At 45.8% G+C, this 20247-nt stretch overlaps 1 protein-coding gene across 3 annotated transcripts in view; it reads right to left on the bottom strand.

Moving 5' to 3' along the window:
- Positions 1 to 3422: 3422 nt before the first annotated feature.
- GPD1L (glycerol-3-phosphate dehydrogenase 1 like) overlaps positions 3423 to 20247 on the bottom strand; it is a 49945-nt gene continuing 33120 nt past the window's right edge. The window contains exons 6-8 of one of the 3 annotated variants that reach the window (XM_003483139.5): positions 14161 to 14394; positions 13186 to 13292; positions 3423 to 6289 (exon numbers count right to left, since the gene is read on the bottom strand). In XM_003483139.5, coding sequence (XP_003483187.1) covers positions 6193 to 6289; positions 13186 to 13292; positions 14161 to 14394 — 438 coding nt within the window. In that variant the 3' untranslated portion in view covers positions 3423 to 6192. Of the gene's footprint in view, positions 6290 to 6669; positions 8740 to 10946; positions 13293 to 14160; positions 14395 to 20247 lie in introns of those variants that run through there. The other 2 variants (XR_014822684.1, XR_014822685.1) reach the window with 2 other exon arrangements.

Genomic DNA, 20247 nt, shown 5'->3' with positions numbered 1-20247 from the left:
GCATTGCTTTGGCTGTGGTGTAGGCAGCAGTGATAGCTCTGATTTGACCCCTAGCCTGGGAACATCCATAAGCTGTGGGTACAGCCCTGGAAAAAAAAAAAAAAAAAAAAAGAGAGACAAAAAAGAATAATCCTTTGAGCTAGACTGTATGGATATTATACCATTTACCAATGAGGAAAATGCACTTCACAAAAGACTGTGCTACTTGACTAAATGGATACTAAAACAGTGAAGCCAGATCTGGAACCCACATCTTTCCACAGTGCTACACTTTCCATTCAAACCAAAGGAACAGAGCTTGCTTCAGAACTCAAATTAGACCTTCAGTAAATTAGTAGATCATCCTGATAGCTTTCTCATACAATTTATTTCCAGGAAGGGAAGGAGGGAGGGAAGGAAAAAGTTTATCATCAACTTATCTTACAAGGAGTCATAAAAAGTTAAAAAGACCACATGGTAAAATTTTAATGGAAGTATATTCAGGAGAATAACAAAATTGATTGCATACAATTCTGGACAAATTTCAGACTTTATTTTTTCAAAAATCGCCTCTCTTGGAGTTCCCGCTGTGGCGCAGCCAAAATGAATCCAACTAGGAACCATGATCCCTGGCCTCGCTCAGTGGGTTTAGGATCTGGCATTGCCTCGAGCTGTGTTGTAGGTCACAGACGTGGCTCAGATCTCACTTGCTGTGGCTCTGGCGTAGACCCACAGCTGCAGCTCCAGACCCCTAGCCTGGGAACATACATATGCTGTGGGTGTGGCCATAAAGAGACAAAGACAAAAAAAAGTCTCTCCCTCTACTTTCTTCTGAAACTCTTATCAGATGTATCCTCTACTTAACCTTTTAAATTCTCAGCTATTTTCTTTGCTACTTTCTGTTAACAGCCTCAGATCTATTTTCCAGTTTGCTAATTGCATCTGCAGCTCTGCCAAAACTCTTTAATCTGTCCAATGACATAATTTAAATTACATATATTCATTTCTTGATATTCTAATAGGCTTTTCAATTTGGCTTTCAATTTGTTCCCTGCCCCCCATAGTAATTTGACCTTAATACTTTAACCCTCTTTTAAAATTGCTATTTTTGAAATTATCTTTCAAAGTATCACTCATTTTGCTCAATTAAATATCTAAAACCCTTGGGTATCTACTTCTTCTGTTTAAAAAAAAATCTGTTGACTTTCACTCATAATGAACTCTTCTATAATTACTTTATAATTTTAAAATTGCATATTCAGTAGAGAATATTTATGGAAAGTGAGTATTTATGGGAAGCCTGTGTAGCCTGGATCTGCAGTGATTTCTGCAGGTATTTTTGTTTGCTTCTGCCAGCTACGTACTGGCATTACTTACTGGCCCAAGTTCTGATTTTTTCCTTGTTTTTGGCTCTTCCAGAGCCTGCAGCATGTGGAAGTTCCCAGGCCAGGCACTGAACCCAAGCTAGAGCAGTGACAGTGCCTGAATCTTTTACCCATTGAGCCACCAGTGAAGTCCCAAGTTCTGATTTTATGCTAACTTTTGACTTGTGGCTCCTGGATATAAAAATTCAAACCATAAGTTCCCACTGTGGCTCAGCGGGTTAAGGACCTGACATTGTCTCTGTGAGGATGCAGGTTCAATCTCTGGCCTTGCTCAGTGGGTTAAGGATCCAGTGTTGCCACCAGCTGCAGCTTAGATCACATATTTGGCTTAGATCTGATGTTGCTCTGGCGGTGGCATAGGCTGCAGCTACAGCTCCAATTCAACCCCTAGCCTGAAAACTTCCATATGTTGCAGGTGAGGCTATAAAAAGAAAAAAGAAATTTAAAAAATTTTAAAAATTCAAACCTAAAGCCTGCTTGGGGTGCTGTCATGATTACAAGTGTTTAGCAGAGAACTTTTTCTCCACCTGGAAACCAAATTCCTCACTTGTGTCCATATGTGCATTTTCTTAGCCCATTTTTCCCCCAGCAGTGTAGCCCTTGGAGGGCTCTAGTTCTAGCATAAGCTTTATTTATTTATTTATTTATTTTTGTCTTTTGGTCTTTTGTTGTTGTTGTTGTTGTTGCTATTTCTTGGGCCGCTCCTGCGGCATATGGAGGTTCCCAGGCTAGGGGTTGAATCGGAGCTGTAGCCACCGGCCTACGCCAGAGCCAGAGCCACAGCAACGCGGGATCCGAGCCGCGTCTGCAACCTACACCACAGCTCACGGCAACGCCGGATCGTTAACCCACTGAGCAAGGGCAGGGATCGAACCCGCCACCTCATGGTTCCTAGTCGGATTCGTTAACCACTGCGCCACGACGGGAACTCCCTAGCATAAGCTTTATAACCCAAACCCCTAGGCAATAACAGAGCATTCCCATGCCCTCCCCTGTAGCCACAGAGCCACCTCAAAGCCTTACTGCTCTGGCCATCAGCTCTCTGTTAGCTACAGGCTCCTAGGGATTTCCATCACATTGGTCCACTGGATGCCTGGAACAGGAAGGCCTCCATCCTATGCTGTGACTATATATACAGATGAAGAGTTCCCGTCGTGGCTCAGTGGTTAACGAATCCGACTAGGAACCATGAGGTTGCATGAGGTTGCTGTGGCGTAGGCCAGCAGCTACAGCTCTGATTAGACCCGTAGCCTGGGAACCTCCATATGCCACAGGAGCAGCCCAAGAAATGGCAAAAAGAAAAAAAAAAAAAAAAAAAAAAAAACAAAAATAGATGAGTAAGCAATGGAAGGGAACACAGACAAATGGAAGCAGATGTATTTGAGGAGTGCACTGGAGATGAAGCCTTTCTTTTAAAAATAGCCTTATTTTATTATTGTTCATGCTACACAATTTGACAAGGAAGAAAAAAAGCTGCTGACCTAAATAAACGAAACTATGAAATAAGCTGATTTAAAAAAAAAAACAAAAAAAACAGGAAGAGTTCCTGTTGTGGTACAGTGTAAATGAATTCGTCTAGTATCCATGAGGATGCAGGTTTGATCCCTGGCCTCGCTCAGTGGGTCAGGAATCTAGCATTGCCGTGAGCTGTGGTATAGGCCAGCAGCTGTGGCTCCAATTTGACCTCTAGCCGGGGAACTTCCATATCACAGATGTGGCCCTAAAAAAGCATAAATAAATAAAAAACAAAACAAAACAAAACAGGATCAGGAATTCCCGTTGTGGCTTAGTGGTAATGAACCTGACTAGTATCCATAAGGATGCAGGTTTGATCCCTGGCCTTGCTCAGTGGGTCAGGAATCCACAGTTGCCATAAACTGTGATATAGGTTGAAGACATGACTTGGATCTGGCATCGCTGGGCTATGGCATAGGTCAGCAGCTTCAGCTCCAATTCAACCCCTAGCCGGGGAACCTCCATATGCTGTGGCTATGGCCCTAAAAAGACAAAAATAAATAAATAAATGAATATATAAACAAACAAACAGGATCAGTGACATAGGTTTGGGATTCAATGTTTATTAAACCAAGCTTTTAAATCATATTCACCCACAATCTGTAAAAAAAGATAGTACATGTGTAGGGAAACGTCTCTTAGTTAGAGCTAGTGGAAAAATTGAAGACTGATTCTCTTGTACAGCAGCACCTCATCACTCTGTGGGCTGACGCCAATGGGGCCATGTTACAACTAAGAGTTAAATGAAATTCACCAGAAGGAGTTTAGCTTCACCCCACCTGCTAGGGTGGGTTTCAGGACAGATGTATGCTTCACATTAGAGGAGGCTGGACTATAGCAAGGCAACAGTGTAGTTTTTACATTCACAGACTGGCTGAAACAATATAAATTAAGCTTCTCTTCTAGATGTCTCCCTCCCCTATTACCAGAATTAGTAAGAAAGGTGAATTAAAAGAAATGATGGACCAGAGGTGGTTATAAAAATAGAGAACTCGTAGAGTAATAAATATCTACAGTTAGCAAAGCACAAACTGATATAAAATTTACCTTTTTCCATATGTGCAGAATATTAGAAGTATGTTGAATAGGTACAGTCAGAGACTTCAGAGTGGAAAGAGGGTGTTTACAAAGAAAAAACACACAAGTACAAACCCAGTGTAGGAAGGTGAAATGCAGATGAGACCATACAAAGGACAAAATCCCAATTCCTCATGTCTGATGATCCCACTTAATAGACACGATTAGCTTACAGCCCTTTATGTATCTTTAAAAGTAACACTTTGTTACCTATGTACAAACTTTAAAAAAGATTAATTATGAGACAAGCAAAAATTGATTGACTTAATAGTGGCACTAAAATCAAAGAAACCTGCAGCATATTATGTGCTTTCAGTTACTTCTGCATGTAGGAGTTTCAAATTCCCACGAAATCTAGTCTATAATCATTTTAGGTGTAGAAGGAAAAAAAGACCCAAGCTGGAAAATTTAAAAAGTCAAAAAATCTCAAAGTGACTGAAACATCCATGAAAGCATAAGCGACATTCACACATTCCCTTAACATTTATTAAGTGTAATGCTATCCTGAAACCAATCACATTTACGAAGATACAGTAATTCCCATTCTAATTCTAGAATTAAAAGCACTTAGTCCACATAATGTGCGTTTCAGCGAGGTTGACATCCACTTGGTTGGCTGATGGTGTCACCTTAAAGCTTCATCAAAGGTCCAAGACAGACCTGAACTCTAAAGGTTCAGAACTAACAAACCACAGATAGCCATTCATCCTCATTTCTGGCAGAGTGAAGGGTATACTCGAGCTGAGCTGTCCTAAGGTCACCTCAGCCTGGAAGGGTGTTTCCTTGGAAATCCTGGCAAGTTTACTTGCCAAAAAAAAAAACCAAAAACAAACAAACAAAAAAAAAACTCCATAATCTGTCTGAGACATGCTGGGTTAAATAAACAGGTTCCACTAACATATATTCTGCTGCTTCAAGAGGGGTGTATAGATGCGGCTTTTCCCAAACTCACTGGACCTTGCCAGGGAACACGCGGAACCACCACTGGATCCCAGGACACTTGTTTCCTATGGAACATGGTTTGAGAAATGCCAGTCGAAAGTAAGTTTTCTACAGTAGTGGTTGTCCAACTGTAGTGCGCATCGGAACACGTGGGAGGCATGTCAAAGCAGAAATACAATACCCACTTCAGAGGTCTGGGTGGGACCTGGGAACCTGTGACAGTGTAAGGTCCACAGTTTGAGTGGCATCCTTCTAGACAAGGACCCACACAAACCTTGGCTGCAGGAAGCCCACCTATGGCCTCAGGAAAGGCTGTGTGTGGCATCTGCTACAACCAATTAGTAGGAGAACAAACCAGCCCAGTGAGATCCGAGCAAATCCTGGCCTTAGGGTTGGGGTGGAGCATTGGGCTTGACCCTGGCTCTGCCCCTACCTGCCAGAAGACCCAGCAGAGTGACTGCATCTTAAAAGAGGGATAACAGCAGCCCCCTTTCAGGAGATCTGTGAGGCTTAAAGGAAATGTTTGCACAAAAGTACTACCTGACAAAAAGCATCCTTAATCAGAATGTGTCAGTCACAGCAGGAAAATCCCAGATGAGTTTTCTGACTTCTGCCATGACCGAGCCTTTATGAAAGCACATTCTGAGAGCTAATGAAGAGAAAGGAGGCTAAAATTGCAGAAAACTGGAGTGAGAGGAATATACATATAAGCGGATTACCTAATTTAAAACATGTAATTGTTAAAAAAAAAAAAAAAAGAACTCACAACTGTAGTTGTTAAATATGCTGGTTCTGAGATAGTGTTTAAAAGTTACAGTATATTCACCTTTGAACCCACTCACTTGTCCACACTACCATGTTAATGCTGGTTAGAGTTTAACCTTAAGAGAAAAAACAAAAACAAAAACAAAAAAAAACTCCTCCACTGAAATACATATGAATTAGATCCAAAACTTTTAGCTGTGATAGTTCCAATCTTAGAAGCTACCACTGTGGGAAATTTTCAAAAGTAATTTTTAAAAAGGGCCTTTAATTTTGGTTCACAGAAACATCCACAGAAGGAGAAAGGAATACGCACTCACACGGTCCCATATGTGTATCTGGTGGTTGCTCAGTAATATCTTAGCCAGTGAACTTCACCTCACAATTCAAAAATGAACCTGTAAAAATTCATACCTATCCAGGATGGGATTACAGTCAAGCCAAGATATTGTTGCCAAGTCCTGGTTTCCATCTGAATGCCAATGACTGATCAGAGAGGCGGGCCTCTCCCTGACCTGCTGTGTGATTCACTTTATATATGCTCTGGATGGCTCTGGAGACAAGACAACATCTCTTGGACGGGCCTGCCTTCATAGCAGATCTGGTAGACGGCAGTAAACAATGGAAACCTGGTGGGAGGAATGGGGAAAGACAAGTTAAGCTATCTGGTCCACCTCAGAGAACCAACCAGTGTCTCTGTCCTGCCTAAGCTTGCAGGTTACGTGAGCTACTATGGGGACACAGCGATCACCTTCACACTCTTTTATCATCTGGTCCCCAGAGAGCCTCTGCAGACCAAATAATAAAGGCCTTGGTGCAATCTAAGTCATCCTCCCCCTCACTGTTTGGCAAGCCCTGCCTGTGGCCAAGTCACAGGGTAATCTTCCCAGGATGATCCTGACATCAAGAGTTGTGGTCAGGCTCTTGGCCAAATCAGAATGAGTCCAAGTTTCTGTCACTCCTTTATTTTGTTCATTTCAGTTTTTTATGTTTTGTGTGTTCATTTCAGTTTTTTATTTTTTTTTTTTTGTCTGTGCCCGTGGCATATGGAAGTTTCCAGGCTAGGGATCAAACTCGCGCCACAGCAGTGACTCGAACCACAGTGATGACAATGCCAGATCCTTAACCTACTGAGCCATCAAAGATCTCTGTGTCACTCGCTTAAAAGGTTGGAGAATAAATGTTAAACTGCAAGGAGGTTACTGCTCTTGCTTCTCTAGAATGAATCATTCAAGGATGAAGATGAGGCAACCCACTCAGCCCCATAAAATAATGCAGACCTGGAATACTCCTGCAAGAATCAGCATGGGGAACCTACAATTAGCAAGGTGCTGATCTCCTGCTGGAAGCTGGAGTTACTGTGCTTTTTCTGCCAAGATGTGAACGCAGGTATAAGGGAAAGTTTGAAATGGATGAGGGAACAAAGGAATAAGCTAATAATCCACTGTAAGAAAAGATAACGTTATCCCAGGGTATGGCTGGCTCAGTGAATATTTTTTTTTCTTTCCCCCATGGCAGAAATCACTAAGGAAATAACTAAGTAATTTCAATCAGGCTTTTAAACACACACACACACACACACACACACACACACACACACACACACAGGGCCCAAAATTAGCTTGAAAGCATCTAGAGAATCTTAAAAGCCATTCTGAAAATGATCTAGTGAAGCAGCCTGTAACAACATAAGTTAAGAATAGCAAACAGTACCAATGGGTTATGCAAGTCTTTATGATAGCCTGTCATCATGGGTTGCAAAGGTTCAGAATGTTGTTATTTTTCAGAGTCAGGTAGACTTAATCAAATCAAGCCTATTAACTTTGGGCAGGTTTCATAACCCCTCTGACCCTCTGGACTCATATACAAAATGGGTTGGACACTTAGGACTGTTGTAGTAAGTGACTTACATGTAAGGTGCACAGTACAACACTTGGCAATATGCTGTGTGTGCAATAAACAACAACTCATAAACACACCGTGCCATAGTCACTGGGTCCTAAACTGTCAGCCCTGAGAGGACAGAGCCCAAGCCTGTTTTGTTCACCTCTGCATCAGCAGGGCCTGCCACAATGCCGGCAAGGGCCAGGTGCCCAGTGAGTGTTTGCTGAATGAATTTTTGTGAATGAGAGTTATAGCCTGGAGATTTCAACTCCTTCTTCTGTCCCTTCATGGCTTAGTTTCCCTGTTTCTAAGATGAAAACAACATGTATGTCCCTCAAGCAAGGTAGCAGTGGCCACTCAAAGCCATTCCCAACCCCTTTCTCTCCTTATCAAGGTTTAAAATAGCCTAATGCTCACTTCCCCAGCCTTTCTTTCACCTAGAATTGGCCAAGGAAACAAGTTCTGACCAGCAAGGCATAATACATCTCAGAGCGTTTCTGGGGAAGATATTTATCTCCCTGAGAGGCACAGGAGGAAAGATCTGCTACCCTAGACTGCCCTTGCTCCCTGCCATTGAGTGTAGTATTGTATGTGATGCTTGGAGCTGCTGCAGCCATCTTGAGCCTTTGAGGGAAGGCTAACAGGATGACCAAGATTCTAATCCAGAGGCACTGAGCCAAGACCAATAATGTCCATCTGTAGACTCTTTGTTATGTGAGGAAAACCCTACTCCTCAAGGCGTTTTACCTCTCAGAGCCAAAAGTACTGGGTGTTGCTCTCAGAGCCAACTTTCACAACCAGTACCTCCCATGTGTGTTCTGTAGACAGGATATAGCAAGACATACAGAATGTGAGGGGAAAGGGGATTTCTATAAAAAAGTAACATATTTAACCCTCACAACCAACCTATGAGGTAGATATCATTATCCCCATTCTATAGAAGAGGAAACTGGACAAAGTTTCTGATTCTGGGGCCAACACTCAACCACTAGGATATAACATCCATCTAAATGCTACTTTCTATCATTTAAAATGCTACCGAGCCCATTAGATCAGTTTGGGGAACTCTCTAAAGAAGGTTGGGAGTGAAAGGAAAATGAAAGACAACATTTCATTAAAAAAAATTGAGGAGTTCCCGTCGTGGCGCAGTGGTTAACGAATCCGACTAGGAACCATGAGGTTGCGGGTTCGGTCCCTGCCCTTGCTCAGTGGGTTAAGGATCTGGCGTTGCTGTGAGCTGTGGTGTAGGTTGCAGAATCGGCTCGGATCCCACGTTGCTGTGGCTCTGGTGTAGACCAGTGGCTACAGCTCAGATTAGACCCCTAGCCTGGGAACTCCATATGCCGTGGGAGCAGCCCTAGGAAAGGTTTAAAAAAAAAAAAAAGGAGGTTGGTTCAGTAGGATGGGCCCTAAACCAATATGGCTGGTGTCCCTGTAAGAAAAGGAGTCTAGGACTCAGACATGCACAGAGCACAAGCATGAGGAGATTCAAGGAGAAGACCACCATTTATAGGCCAAGAAGAGAGGCCTCAGAAAGGGTCAACACCAGGGAGTTCCTGTTGTGGCTCAGCAGTAACAAATCTGACTAGTATCCATGAGGACGCAGGTTCAAGCCCTGGCCTCGCTCAGTGGGTTAAGTATCTGGCATTGCCATGAGCTGTGGTGTAGATCTCAGATGTGGCTTAGATCCTGAGTTGCTGCGGCTGTGGTGTAGGCTGCCAGCTGCAGCTGTAATTCAGCCCCTAGCCTGGGAACTTCCATATGCCGCAGGTACAGCCGTAAAAAGGGAGGAAAAAAAGAAAAAAAAAAAACCTGGACAACTTGAATGTCTATCAAGAGGATGTTAGTTAAATAAACTGAGGTTCTCCCACACTGTAGAATGTTCTGCAGCCATTAAATGAGACCCCCAGGTGTAGATGTGGAATAATCTTCAAAATACATCCTAAACTGAAGAAAAGGGACAGAGCAGACCATGGAGTTCGTTACCTGTCACACAAATGAAAGGGTTCCATGGAAAGTTCATTGAACTCCGTGAAAGTTACCTCCATCTCATGTGGGAATCCCCATGTGCCTTTTTTATGTGACTTTAAATTTGTTAATTCTAAAAGCATGTGCCCTCCCCTGCTACACCCCGCCTCCACCAAATTTGAAGAATAAAAGTAAAACTGTAAGTTTATGTAGTAAGTCCATATCATGTTAGCAGCAACAATGTCTAAACCAGGGTTAGCAAACCATGGCTAGAGAAGTGAGTCTGGCCTGTGACCTCTTTCTGTATTATCTGCAAGCCAAGAATGATTTTCACACTTTTAAAGGGCTGTAAAAAGAAACAAAGACTACATGGCAGAGACTTGCATGTAGCCTACAAAGATGAAATTTGTGATGTGATTCTTTACAGAAAAAGTTTTCTGACCACAGCTCTAAACAGTAAAGCAGGGACAGCGATTTGCTCTGGAGGATGTGGAAGAGGCTCTCTGAGGTCAGACCTGGGCTGCCCTAAGGGCTCTGATGTTAAAGATGCTCGTAAAGGGGGTGTCCAGACAGGTCAAACCTCAAGACAGGTGCACACACAAGTCCGAGAAGGAGGTGCTTGAGGACAAAGGGAGGTCCACTTTAACTAAAGCAGAGGTCACAGGACATGCTGTTAGAAGCTAAGTGGGTACTGGACTGAGCAGCTGCCCCTGATGCCTACCTAAGGCCTGTGGACCTAAGACAGCAGGAAGCCTGAGTCAGAAGGAACCACGGCAGCCATCTGGTCCACCCGTTTGATTTTTGTGGCTTAAGAAACTGGGGCACAGGACAGCTAAAATCATGACCTGCCCAAGACCACATGGTTAGTGAGCCATAAGGCCACTCGCTGCCCTCCTGCTCACTGCTCTTTTGATAGCAGGGAGGGGAGGAGGAAATGGAGGAAGACCAAGGTGATGATGGCTGGAAGAGAAAAAGAAATCCAGGTAAGAGGCAGTGCAAAGGGAAAACTGGAAGGACACGGCACTCTGCCTGTGTGGCCGGGGGTGGATGCAAAGGAGGAAGGGACCCCCCGCCCCCGCCCCCTGGCCCCCATGGCTCCACACTCAGCCTGGGAGAAGTGCCCTTGATCCAGCAGCCACCTCACTCAGCACAGGCACAGCCTGCTCAATTTCTAATCAGGAGAAAGAAAATGGGATGGGACTGGGGAGAGATGGGCTTGTCCTACTTGATTATACCTGCTTTTTTATTTTAATTTTTAAATTTGTATTGAATTTTTTTTTTGGTCTTTTGCCATTTCTAGGACCGCTCCCGCGGCATGTGGAGGTTCCCAGGCTAGGGGTCGAATCGGAGCTGTAGCCATCCGCCTACCCCAGAGCCACAGCAATGCAGGATCCGAGCCGCGTCTGCAACCCCCATCACAGCTCACAGCAACACCGGATCCTTAACCCACTAAGCAAGGACAGGGATCGAACCCGAGACCTCATGGTTCCTAGTCAGATTCGTTAACCACTGAGCCACAACGGGAACTCCTGTATTGAAATATTGTTGATTCACAGTATTGTGTGAATTTCAGCGCAGAGCAAAGTGATTCAGTTATAGGTACATGTGTGTGTGCATGTATGTGTGTGTGTGTATTCTTTCTCAGATTCTTCTCCATTATAGGCTATTATAAGATACTGAATATAGTTTCCTGTGCTTACAGTTACAAACCTTGTTGGTTGGTTACACCTACTTTATTTATTTATTTTTGGCTGTGCCTGCAGCATGCAGAAATTCCTGGGGCCGGGGATCAAACCTTCACCATAGCATGCCTGAAGCCACAGCTGTGACACCAGGGAACTCCTATACCTGCTTTTAAAACAGGCAGGTACTGGGGTTCTCTTGTGGCACAGTGGGTTAAAGACTCAGCACTGTCACAGCAGTGGCTGGGGTTTAATCCTTGGCCCTGGAACTTCCAGATGCCCTGGGCAAGGCCCAGACAAAAACAAAGAGAAAAACAAAAACTGAAGAAGCAGGTACTGACCCCATTCCAGCCCATATCCTCCTGCAATTAGATAATACACACAGACTCACGCTGGCCAATGTATCAATGCACAGAATCCTATCAAATTTCAGGCTGTATCCTATTTGTATGCTACCCTGGGATCCTAGGACTCTATCTTGGTAGCACACAGACACCACTTCTAAATTGTGATTGGGAGATACCATTAGCAAACACCAGGTGTTTTTTTATAGACTTAAAAAATTCCCGATAAAGACTTAATGGTCATTAAAAGAGCTCCAACCACACACAACGCATCAGGGTCTGCTATTGGAACAGAAGAAAAACCATCATTTCAGTGGTGTTTTCCTTTTAGTCACCATTGAAAGGCAGTTCTTCTCCTTTGAGGCTTGTTTATGGCTTCCACCTTTGCCTGGCTGGCTGTGAAAGCCATTTCAGAGAAATAAAATGCAAATGAAGTAAGATGAATGCCCTGTCTGTCTCTCATTTCCAACTTCCAATAGGCATCTGAATGGCTGAATGAGAGGGAGAGCTGGGTACCAGTGGCCTAAGATGTTTGCTAGGAACCAGCAGTATCTGGACTGCCTGGAAGAGGGCAAGGGAGCTCTCAGCAGGCACCTCCAAGACCTACCTCCCCGTGTCCCCCTTTCAGGTGCAAAATGCAGGCTGGGGACCAGCTCCCTACTCTCCCAGGCACCCACGTTTTACAGGACAGGTGAGGACACTTGGGCTGCGCCACATAAGCCTTTACTGGCTGGTATAGTGGCATCGTGATTATGGACACAGGCTTGGCAAATCAACAAGAGGAAGGGCTGGGCAGCTTATTCAGGGCTTACTGCCTCCACCCAGCGGCAGACCATGCTGCCCCAAGCCACCTCTAACCCAGAACTGGCCTAGATGGGCAGTAGAGGATGGATGGGTGCATCTGTAGGACAAGGAGCGCACAAGGCTGCTCGCCACATCTTAACACAGGGCACCTCCAGTGCTAGGGTCCTGGGGTGGCTTGATCTTCCCTTTTCTCTAAGTTGTTTGACATTTTATCAATAAGACTATATATCATTTTATAAAAATTAAAAAGTAGGAGTTCCCGTTGTGGCTCAGTGGAAACGATTCTGACTAGCATCCATGAGGACACAGGTTAGATCCCTGGCCTTGCTCAGTTGGTTAAGGATCTGGCATTGCCGTGTGCTGTGGTATAGGTCAGAGACACAGCTCAGATCTGGCATTGCTGTGGCTGTGGTGTAGGCCGGCAGTTATAAGCTCTGATTCGACCCCTAGCCTGGGAACCTCCATATGCTTCGAATGAGGCCCTAAAAAAACAAAATAAAAAAGTAATCTTTTCCCTACCCCCCGAATTTAAAGCATGTGACTTGTAGCTCTTACCAAACACCCTGCAGGACAAACCAGAATCTCAAGCTTCCTATTTTGTACTATATCTTAAAGCATGAGCCCTTCTCTCTTGTTTTATGTTTTATGTAAATACTCATTTTCAGGGTAGGCAGATGTTTCCTGCCACAGACCTTTAATCACACAAAGGACGGACGGAACTACTCCACTCACTTTCTGTGCACAACTTTCAAGTAACTGTGCTCAGGCACTGACCCGGCCAGGAGTCGTGAGCGAGGGGGGTGGTGGCCGTTTCTCTGGCCTGTTGGACGAGAGAACACTTACTTGTCCACCAGGCCCTTTTGCTTGAGGATGCGGTACACCTCAGCGGCCGTCTGAGGGCCTTGCAGCTTCTGCCCATTCAGCATTTCCTTCTCCAGTTCCTCGATGGTCTTCAAAACAAATCGAGACAGCAGAAATTAACACAACACTGTAACACAACTGTCTTTCAATTAAAAAAAGAAAAATAGACCTACAAAAGAAAAAAAGAAAAAAAAAAAAAGGTCTTTTTTCTATACACATAGCAAATAGAATGAAAATCTATTCTGCCTTAATCTATTAATCTATTTTGCCTTTTTTTCCTTTGTTTCACTTTCTTTTTCTTTTTAGCACCACAGCTGCAGCATATGGGAGTTCCCAGGCAGCTGCAGGCCTACGCCACAGCCACGGCAACACTAGATCCTTAACCCACTGAGCAAGGCCAGGGATCAAACCCAAATCCTCATGGATACTAGTTGGGTTCTCAACCTGCTGAGCCACAACAGGAACTCCCCTTGTTTCACTTTCTGAGAACCTAACAATCCGATACCCTTTAATAAAAATCCTCTGAATAAATAAACAACAACAAAAAAAACAAAGGATGAAAACAATCTCCTGTAAAGGCCAGAGCACCACTTATTTCAAGAGAGCGGAGGAGGGGAACTCCCAGCCGAGGAACGATAATGATACCCAAGGCAGAGGTCATATGACTAAAGCTTTTTTTTCTTTTTGACTCTGTCCGTGGCAAGTGTAAGTTCCCGGGCCAGGGGCAGAACCTGTGCCACAGCTGTGTCTAAAGCCACTGCAGTGACAATGCCAGATCCTTAATCTGCTGAGCCAGCAGGGAACTCTAGGACTGAAGCCCTTTGAAGTGAAGGCAGACAGGTGTGAGCAGGGTAAGACCAGCAACCACCACGTCTGTCTCCACCACACCCTAGCCCAGGAGCCCACACTAGGTCAGAGCTAGGGGGGGAGGGGGAAGGGAGGGCGGGAAGCAGCTACCTTTCCGGTCCTGGCAAAGGCCTCAGCAACCCTGCGGTTCCGGCCCCCATAGCAGGTGGTGATCAGGTCGGCCACGCCACAGCTCTCCAGGAAGGTGGCCGTAGACACCTGGCCCTTGCAGAAGATCCTGGCAAAGGCAATCATTTCCATGAGCCCCAGACGGATGACGGCAGCTTTGGTGTTGTCGCCACAGCGGAGGCCATCACAGAACCCAGCTCCCACGGCCACGATGTTCTGTGAAAGAGACAAGAAACCCGGAGATGCCGTCACACACTTGCTGCGGAAAAGGATGTAGAGAAGTTGGGGAGGGACCAAGAGAGAAGACAGAGGGACAGAGAGCCCAGACCCAGGCTCAGGGGAGGGCATTAGCCACAAAACAGGAACAGTGGATCACAGCCACCAGACAAATACTATTTGTAGAAACCATTAAAAAAAAAAGATCAAATGCTGGAGTTTCTGTTGTGGTGCAACAGAAACAAAGCTGACTAGAATCCGTGAGGATGTGGGTTCAATCCCTGACCTCGCTCAGTTGATAGGGGACCCGGCGTTGCCATGAGCTGTGTGAGCTGTGTAGGTTGCATATGTGGCTCGGTTTTGGCGTTGCTGTGGCTGTGGCGTAGGCTGGCAGCTGCAGCTCCAATTCAAGCCCTAGCCTGGGAACCTCCATATGCCGTGGGTATGGCCCGCCCCCACAAAAAAAATCAAATGCTTTATTCAACTGTAACATTCACAGAAAAGCACTCAAAGTGTATGGCATGATGAATTTTCACAAACCAGAAACACTGATCAAGAAATAAAACAGAGTTCTCTGATGGAGTGACAGGTTAAGGACCTGGTGTTGTCGCTGCTGTGGCTAAGGTCAGACCTCTGACCTCAAAAACTTTCACGTGCCACAGGTGAGGCCAAAAAAAAGAAACAGAACCTAACCAGTGCTATAGCCCCACCACCACCACCACTTTTCCCACTAAAGGTAACCACTCTCCCACTTCTAATGGCATGTTTGCTTTTCCCATTTTTAAACTTTATGTAAAAGAGAATCATACAGGATGTAATGTCTACTGTTGTTTCTGCCTTCTCTGTCTCGTTTGTGAGACCCAGCCCTATTTCTACACATACTGCATCTGTTTTCACCACTGCATCGTACTCCATTGTGTGAATATACCACAATTTATTTACCCATTCTTCTGCTGATTGGCACTGGGGTGGTTCCCAGTTGGGGGCCACTACAAGCAGTGCTGCTATGACGTGGCCTCTGGTCAAACGGCGTGCAGGCTTTTCTGTAGGGATCATACCTGGGGTGGGAGTGCTGGGTCATGACGGCTGCACAGGAGCAACTCAAGTTTCTGCCTTTGTTTCCTCTAATAACCCCTAACCTAGCATTTCTAGAGCACTGGCTCATGGCATAGCTCTCTGCTGGACACCATGCAGATTAGACACAGACCTGCCCTTCGGAAGCTGGTAACCTAGTAAGGGCTCAGTAAATTAAGGGCCAACTGCCTGTGTTTGTAAGTGATGCTGTACTCGAAACCCGGCACCCCCATTCAGTTACGGATTGTCTGTGGTTGCCTTCGTGCTGTTCGAAGATGTGAGGACTTGCACAGACGCCTAAGACCTGCAAAGCCCATGTTTTCTATTGGGGATGGAACAGCTGAAACTTGTAGATGGGGCACAGTTCAGAGACCAGGAGCCAAGGAACACCCAGGGCTGGGCCCATACAGGCCCAGTTACCCCTCCTGGCATAGCAGCCAGACTAAGGGGCACATATATGACATTTAGAGGGTTCTAGGCCTCACTTGGCCTTGTCACTGTGTGACCTTGGGATAATCACTCCACCTCTCTGGGCCTTCTTGGCCTCAGGTGTTAAATTCAGGGCTTGGAGGAGAGCTTTCAAGGCCTTTCTGGTGGTGACATTCCTCCAGGGAAGCTGGCTCAGTTGCGGCCTGCCCTGGGACTGCAGACCACGGGAAAGACTGGGGCAACAGAGACACCTAAGGACATGCAGAGGGGCTGGCCACAGAGGCCAGGAGGGAGCCTGCCAAATGGTTTTATCGAAGTTACCATGGCAACATGTCAAGGCCTAGGTTCCAAATGGTTAGATTGCCAAAACGGCTCTGCAATGCCTCTAGGACCATGGCCCTGTGTCCCCCTCCTTTATCACCATCGATTCTGGAAGTCACCTGACAAACCAGCATGTACAGACTGAAAAGGAGATAACAGGGATTTCCTATCAGTCAATGAGGGGCTCCTATACACATTATTGACAGAGTGCCTACAGGGAGCCCACCCGGCCACTCCACACACCATCTCATTTGAATTTTCATGGCAACCCCAGCAAGGGAGTGCATGTCCTCCTGCTGGCTCAGAGGGTCAGCAGCTTGCCAACAATGGCTGGATGGTGACTGATGGAGTAGGGACACACCCCCGGTGCCTGGCTCCTCCAGCCCACTGTTCCCTGGGCCTTGCTGCTTCCTTGGTATGGCACATGTGGCCTGCCCACTCCCACCCATCACCAGGTCAAAGAGACCATCCTGAGACCCCTGCAATCAGATGTGAAAGCTGAGTGTATCCTCGGCCTGCATGGAGGCTAAGGAGATAAAAGGGGAGGCTTGGGAGGAGGAACTATTTATGGGGAAAAATAATAAAAGTAACAACAGTTAATCTGATTGAATTGCTCTAATATATTGCCATATATTGGGCTTTTTTGGCCATGTGCATGGCACGTGGAAGTTCCTGGGCCACGGATCAAACCCACAGTGACAATGACAGATCCTTAACTTGCTGAGCCACCCGGAAACTCCCCAATTCATGCATCATTAAATCATTTAATCTTCACAACATTCCTACAAGGCAGGTTCTATTTACTATGCACAGTCAGAGGTGGGAAAATTCAGGCATATGGGGTAAGTAGCTCACCCAAGTTTGCAAAGTCAGGACCAGCAGAACTAGGTTTCGAACCCTGGCAGTCCAGCTCCCTAGTCCTCTCCAGGGAGCAGATTACATGAGACGGCTCTAGGCCAGTGAGTTGAAGGCACAGAGGGGCCAGCTCAGCAAGATGGGAACTTTCTAACAGGAATAGTTGACCCCACCCAACAGAAAACGAGTGAGCTCTCAGCCAGTGGAAGCATCCAAGCAGGAGCTGGATGCGGGAGCCCTGAACTCCAAACCAATGCTTCTGATCATCTGCGTCACTGCAGAAGGCAGGGAAAAGGCAGATGGGGGTGCCCATGGCCCGTGGGCACAAAGATCAGGACCACCTCATAGTTTCCACTGGTCATCTGATCTCCCCACCACGGGGAGCCTGGAGCCACTGCAGAGTCAACGCCTCCCTTAGGAGGGGACCCTGGGCCAGTTTAATCGCCTTATGATGGATCCTGAAATCCTTACTCTCTCACTCCACCACTCATCACTGTCAAAAGAAAAATAAACACTCTGAGGCAGTCGAATCGTGTTTGAATAGCACCCGAGCAGATGTCCTCTGAGAATCGCTCAGCTGTGAAATTTATCATTATCCACTATGCATTTAAATCTGCTTTCAACTGCTCTGGAGCTAAAAATACCCTGATTTTCAGGAGACAGATGTGCTTAAGCCCTTGCCTATTTCCTGGGTTATGGCAATACTCGGGCAATCATCCTCCCCGTACAATTCTGAATCAGGGCAGGTCGGACAGGGCTTGGTTTCTTTCACCCCCACAAAAAAGACCATAAAACTGGAGGAGGAGCTCATGCGACCTGCAGGTTATGCAGACCCTCTCACCACCCAGGAAGGCCCACAGAAACCCAAGTCAGTATTTTCTCTTAAGTCCAGCAGTCCATCTGACTCTTCCCCATGCGAGCTCCAAGGGCATCTGACCTAAAGGAAGTGTTGGTCTGCCAAGTGGAGCCTAACTATAGGCTGGATCCCATGTGTGTTTTGCAGGTCGAGCCCTGTGTAACGTAGCCTGGCTAAGATGTCCAGGAGGACAAGGGCAAGGACAAGCTCATGCTTGGCCAATCAGGCTGGGCACCCTGATAAGGAGGTGCCTTAGGAGTTCCCTTGTGGCACAGAAGGTTGAGGATCCTGCACTGTCACTGCAGTGGCTTGGGTTACTGCTGTGGCTCAGGTTTGATCCCTGGCCTGGGCATTTCCATATGTCACAGGCAGAGCCAAAAAAATTAATTAATTTTTTTTTTTAAAAGAAAGAAATGGCCTTTGCTAGAGCAGCTTCATTCAGTAGACGTTTCTGCAATGATGTAAATGTTTTATATCTGCTCATCCAACAGAGTAGCTACTAGCCACTGAGACTCCCTCAAGACTCATGTGACTACCAAGTCTTTGAATGCCACAAATGGCTCCTGGGCTCTAGCAGGGGTCCTGGCTGGACAAGACACCAGGCTATGGCCCACAGAACAGTTTACCCCAGACAGAGCCCTGGAGGAAACCCACACACCCAGAAATTAGGGTGGTGAACCTCACCAGACAACCCAACAATGAATTGTGTCTCTGTGGCCCAGGTGATGGGTTTATCTCCTAATGTACTTTCCCTTCTTCCAGAGTCAGAGGAGATTTCCTGATTTTCATGCAAGTACATGGCTACCCAGGGGGAAACAAAATATCTCAACCTCCTTTGCAGCAGGGAGTCACGCAGTTAAGTACTTAATGCCCATTAAGATGAAACCAAAATTTTAACACTGCAACTGCCCCAGAACCTGCCTTAAAAGACATCAGCCAAGGAGTTCCTGTCATGACTTAGAGGAAATGAATCTGACTAGTATCCATGAGGATGCAGATTCGATCCCTGGCCTCGCTGAGTGGGTTAAGGATCTGGCATTCCCATGAGCTGCAGTGTAGGTTGCAGATGCGGCTTGGATCCCACCATTGCTGTGGCTGTGGCAGAGGCCAGCAGCTGTGGCTCTGATTCAGCCCCTAGCCTGGTGACCTCCATATGCCACAGGTGCAGTCCTAAAAAAGAAAAGGCAGCGGCCACATACCCTTTGCCTCCCCACCCCTTTTGAACCCTACTGCCTGTATGTTAGATGTGATAGTTGGAGCTCTGGTCACCATCTTAGAACATGACGACAAAAGCCATACCTCCTGAGCTGCAAGAAGCCTGGGTCCCTGAGAATTCTGTGGAATGGAGTTGTTACATGGATTCAGGATTTTTACATAAGAAGGAGATAAATTTCTACCTTATTCAGCCACTATTATTTTGGGTCTATGTTAGTGAAACTTAATCCTGATAAAGCATTTATTAAAAATTATATAGGTTGAGCTGTACACTTATGATTTCTATATTTTCTATATGCAGTACCTCTTAAAATGTATACTAACACAAAAATTCACCCCAAGTGAGAAGCTAAACACAGAAGAGTATATATTGCACAACTCCGTTACAAAAATTCTATAGTGTACAAAAGCAGACCAGTGGCTCCTGGCTTGGGAGGGAGAGGTGAAGTGTAAAGAAACATGGAATTTTTGGGATGATGAAAATGTTCTGCATTGTGGTGATGATTTTCAGGGTATATATACCCAAATGTTAAAACACACTGTATTACATGTTTAAATGATACAATCAAATGTACATAAATTATACTTAAGTAAAATGGGCATTTAAAAAAATCCTCCCTTGGAGTTCCTGTTGTGGCTCAGTGGTAACAAAAACTAGTATCCATGAGTATGCGGGTTTGATCCCTGGCCCTGCTCAGTGGGTTAAGGATCCAGCGTTGCTGTGAGATGCAGTGGAGGTTGCAGCTAAGACTTGGATTTGGGAGTTCCTGTCGTGGTGCAGTGGTTAACGAATCCAACCAGGAGCCATGAGGTTGTGGGTTAGATCCTTGGCCTTGCTCAGTGGGTTAAGGATCTGGCGTTGCCGTGAGCTGTGGTGTAGGTCGCAGACTTGGCTTGGATCCCACATCGCTGTGGTTCTGGTGTAGGCCAGTGGCTACAGCTCCAATTAGACCCCTAGCCTGGGAACCTCCATATGCCGTAGGAGTGGCCCTAGAAAAAGGCAAAAAGACAAAAAAAAAAAAAAAAAAGACTTGGATTGGCTATTGCTGTGGTGCAGGCTGGCAGGTGCATCTCCAGTTCGACCCCTTAGCCTGGGAACTTCC

The sequence above is a fragment of the Sus scrofa genome, chromosome 13 (assembly GCF_054392235.1).
Source record: "Sus scrofa isolate SSC_HxYL_T2T_F1_AM1 chromosome 13, Sscrofa_HxYL_maternal_Yorkshire_Landrace_v2.0, whole genome shotgun sequence".
Taxonomy (NCBI): Eukaryota; Metazoa; Chordata; class Mammalia; order Artiodactyla; family Suidae; genus Sus; species Sus scrofa.
This window is presented reverse-complemented; position numbering and strand designations above follow the sequence as displayed.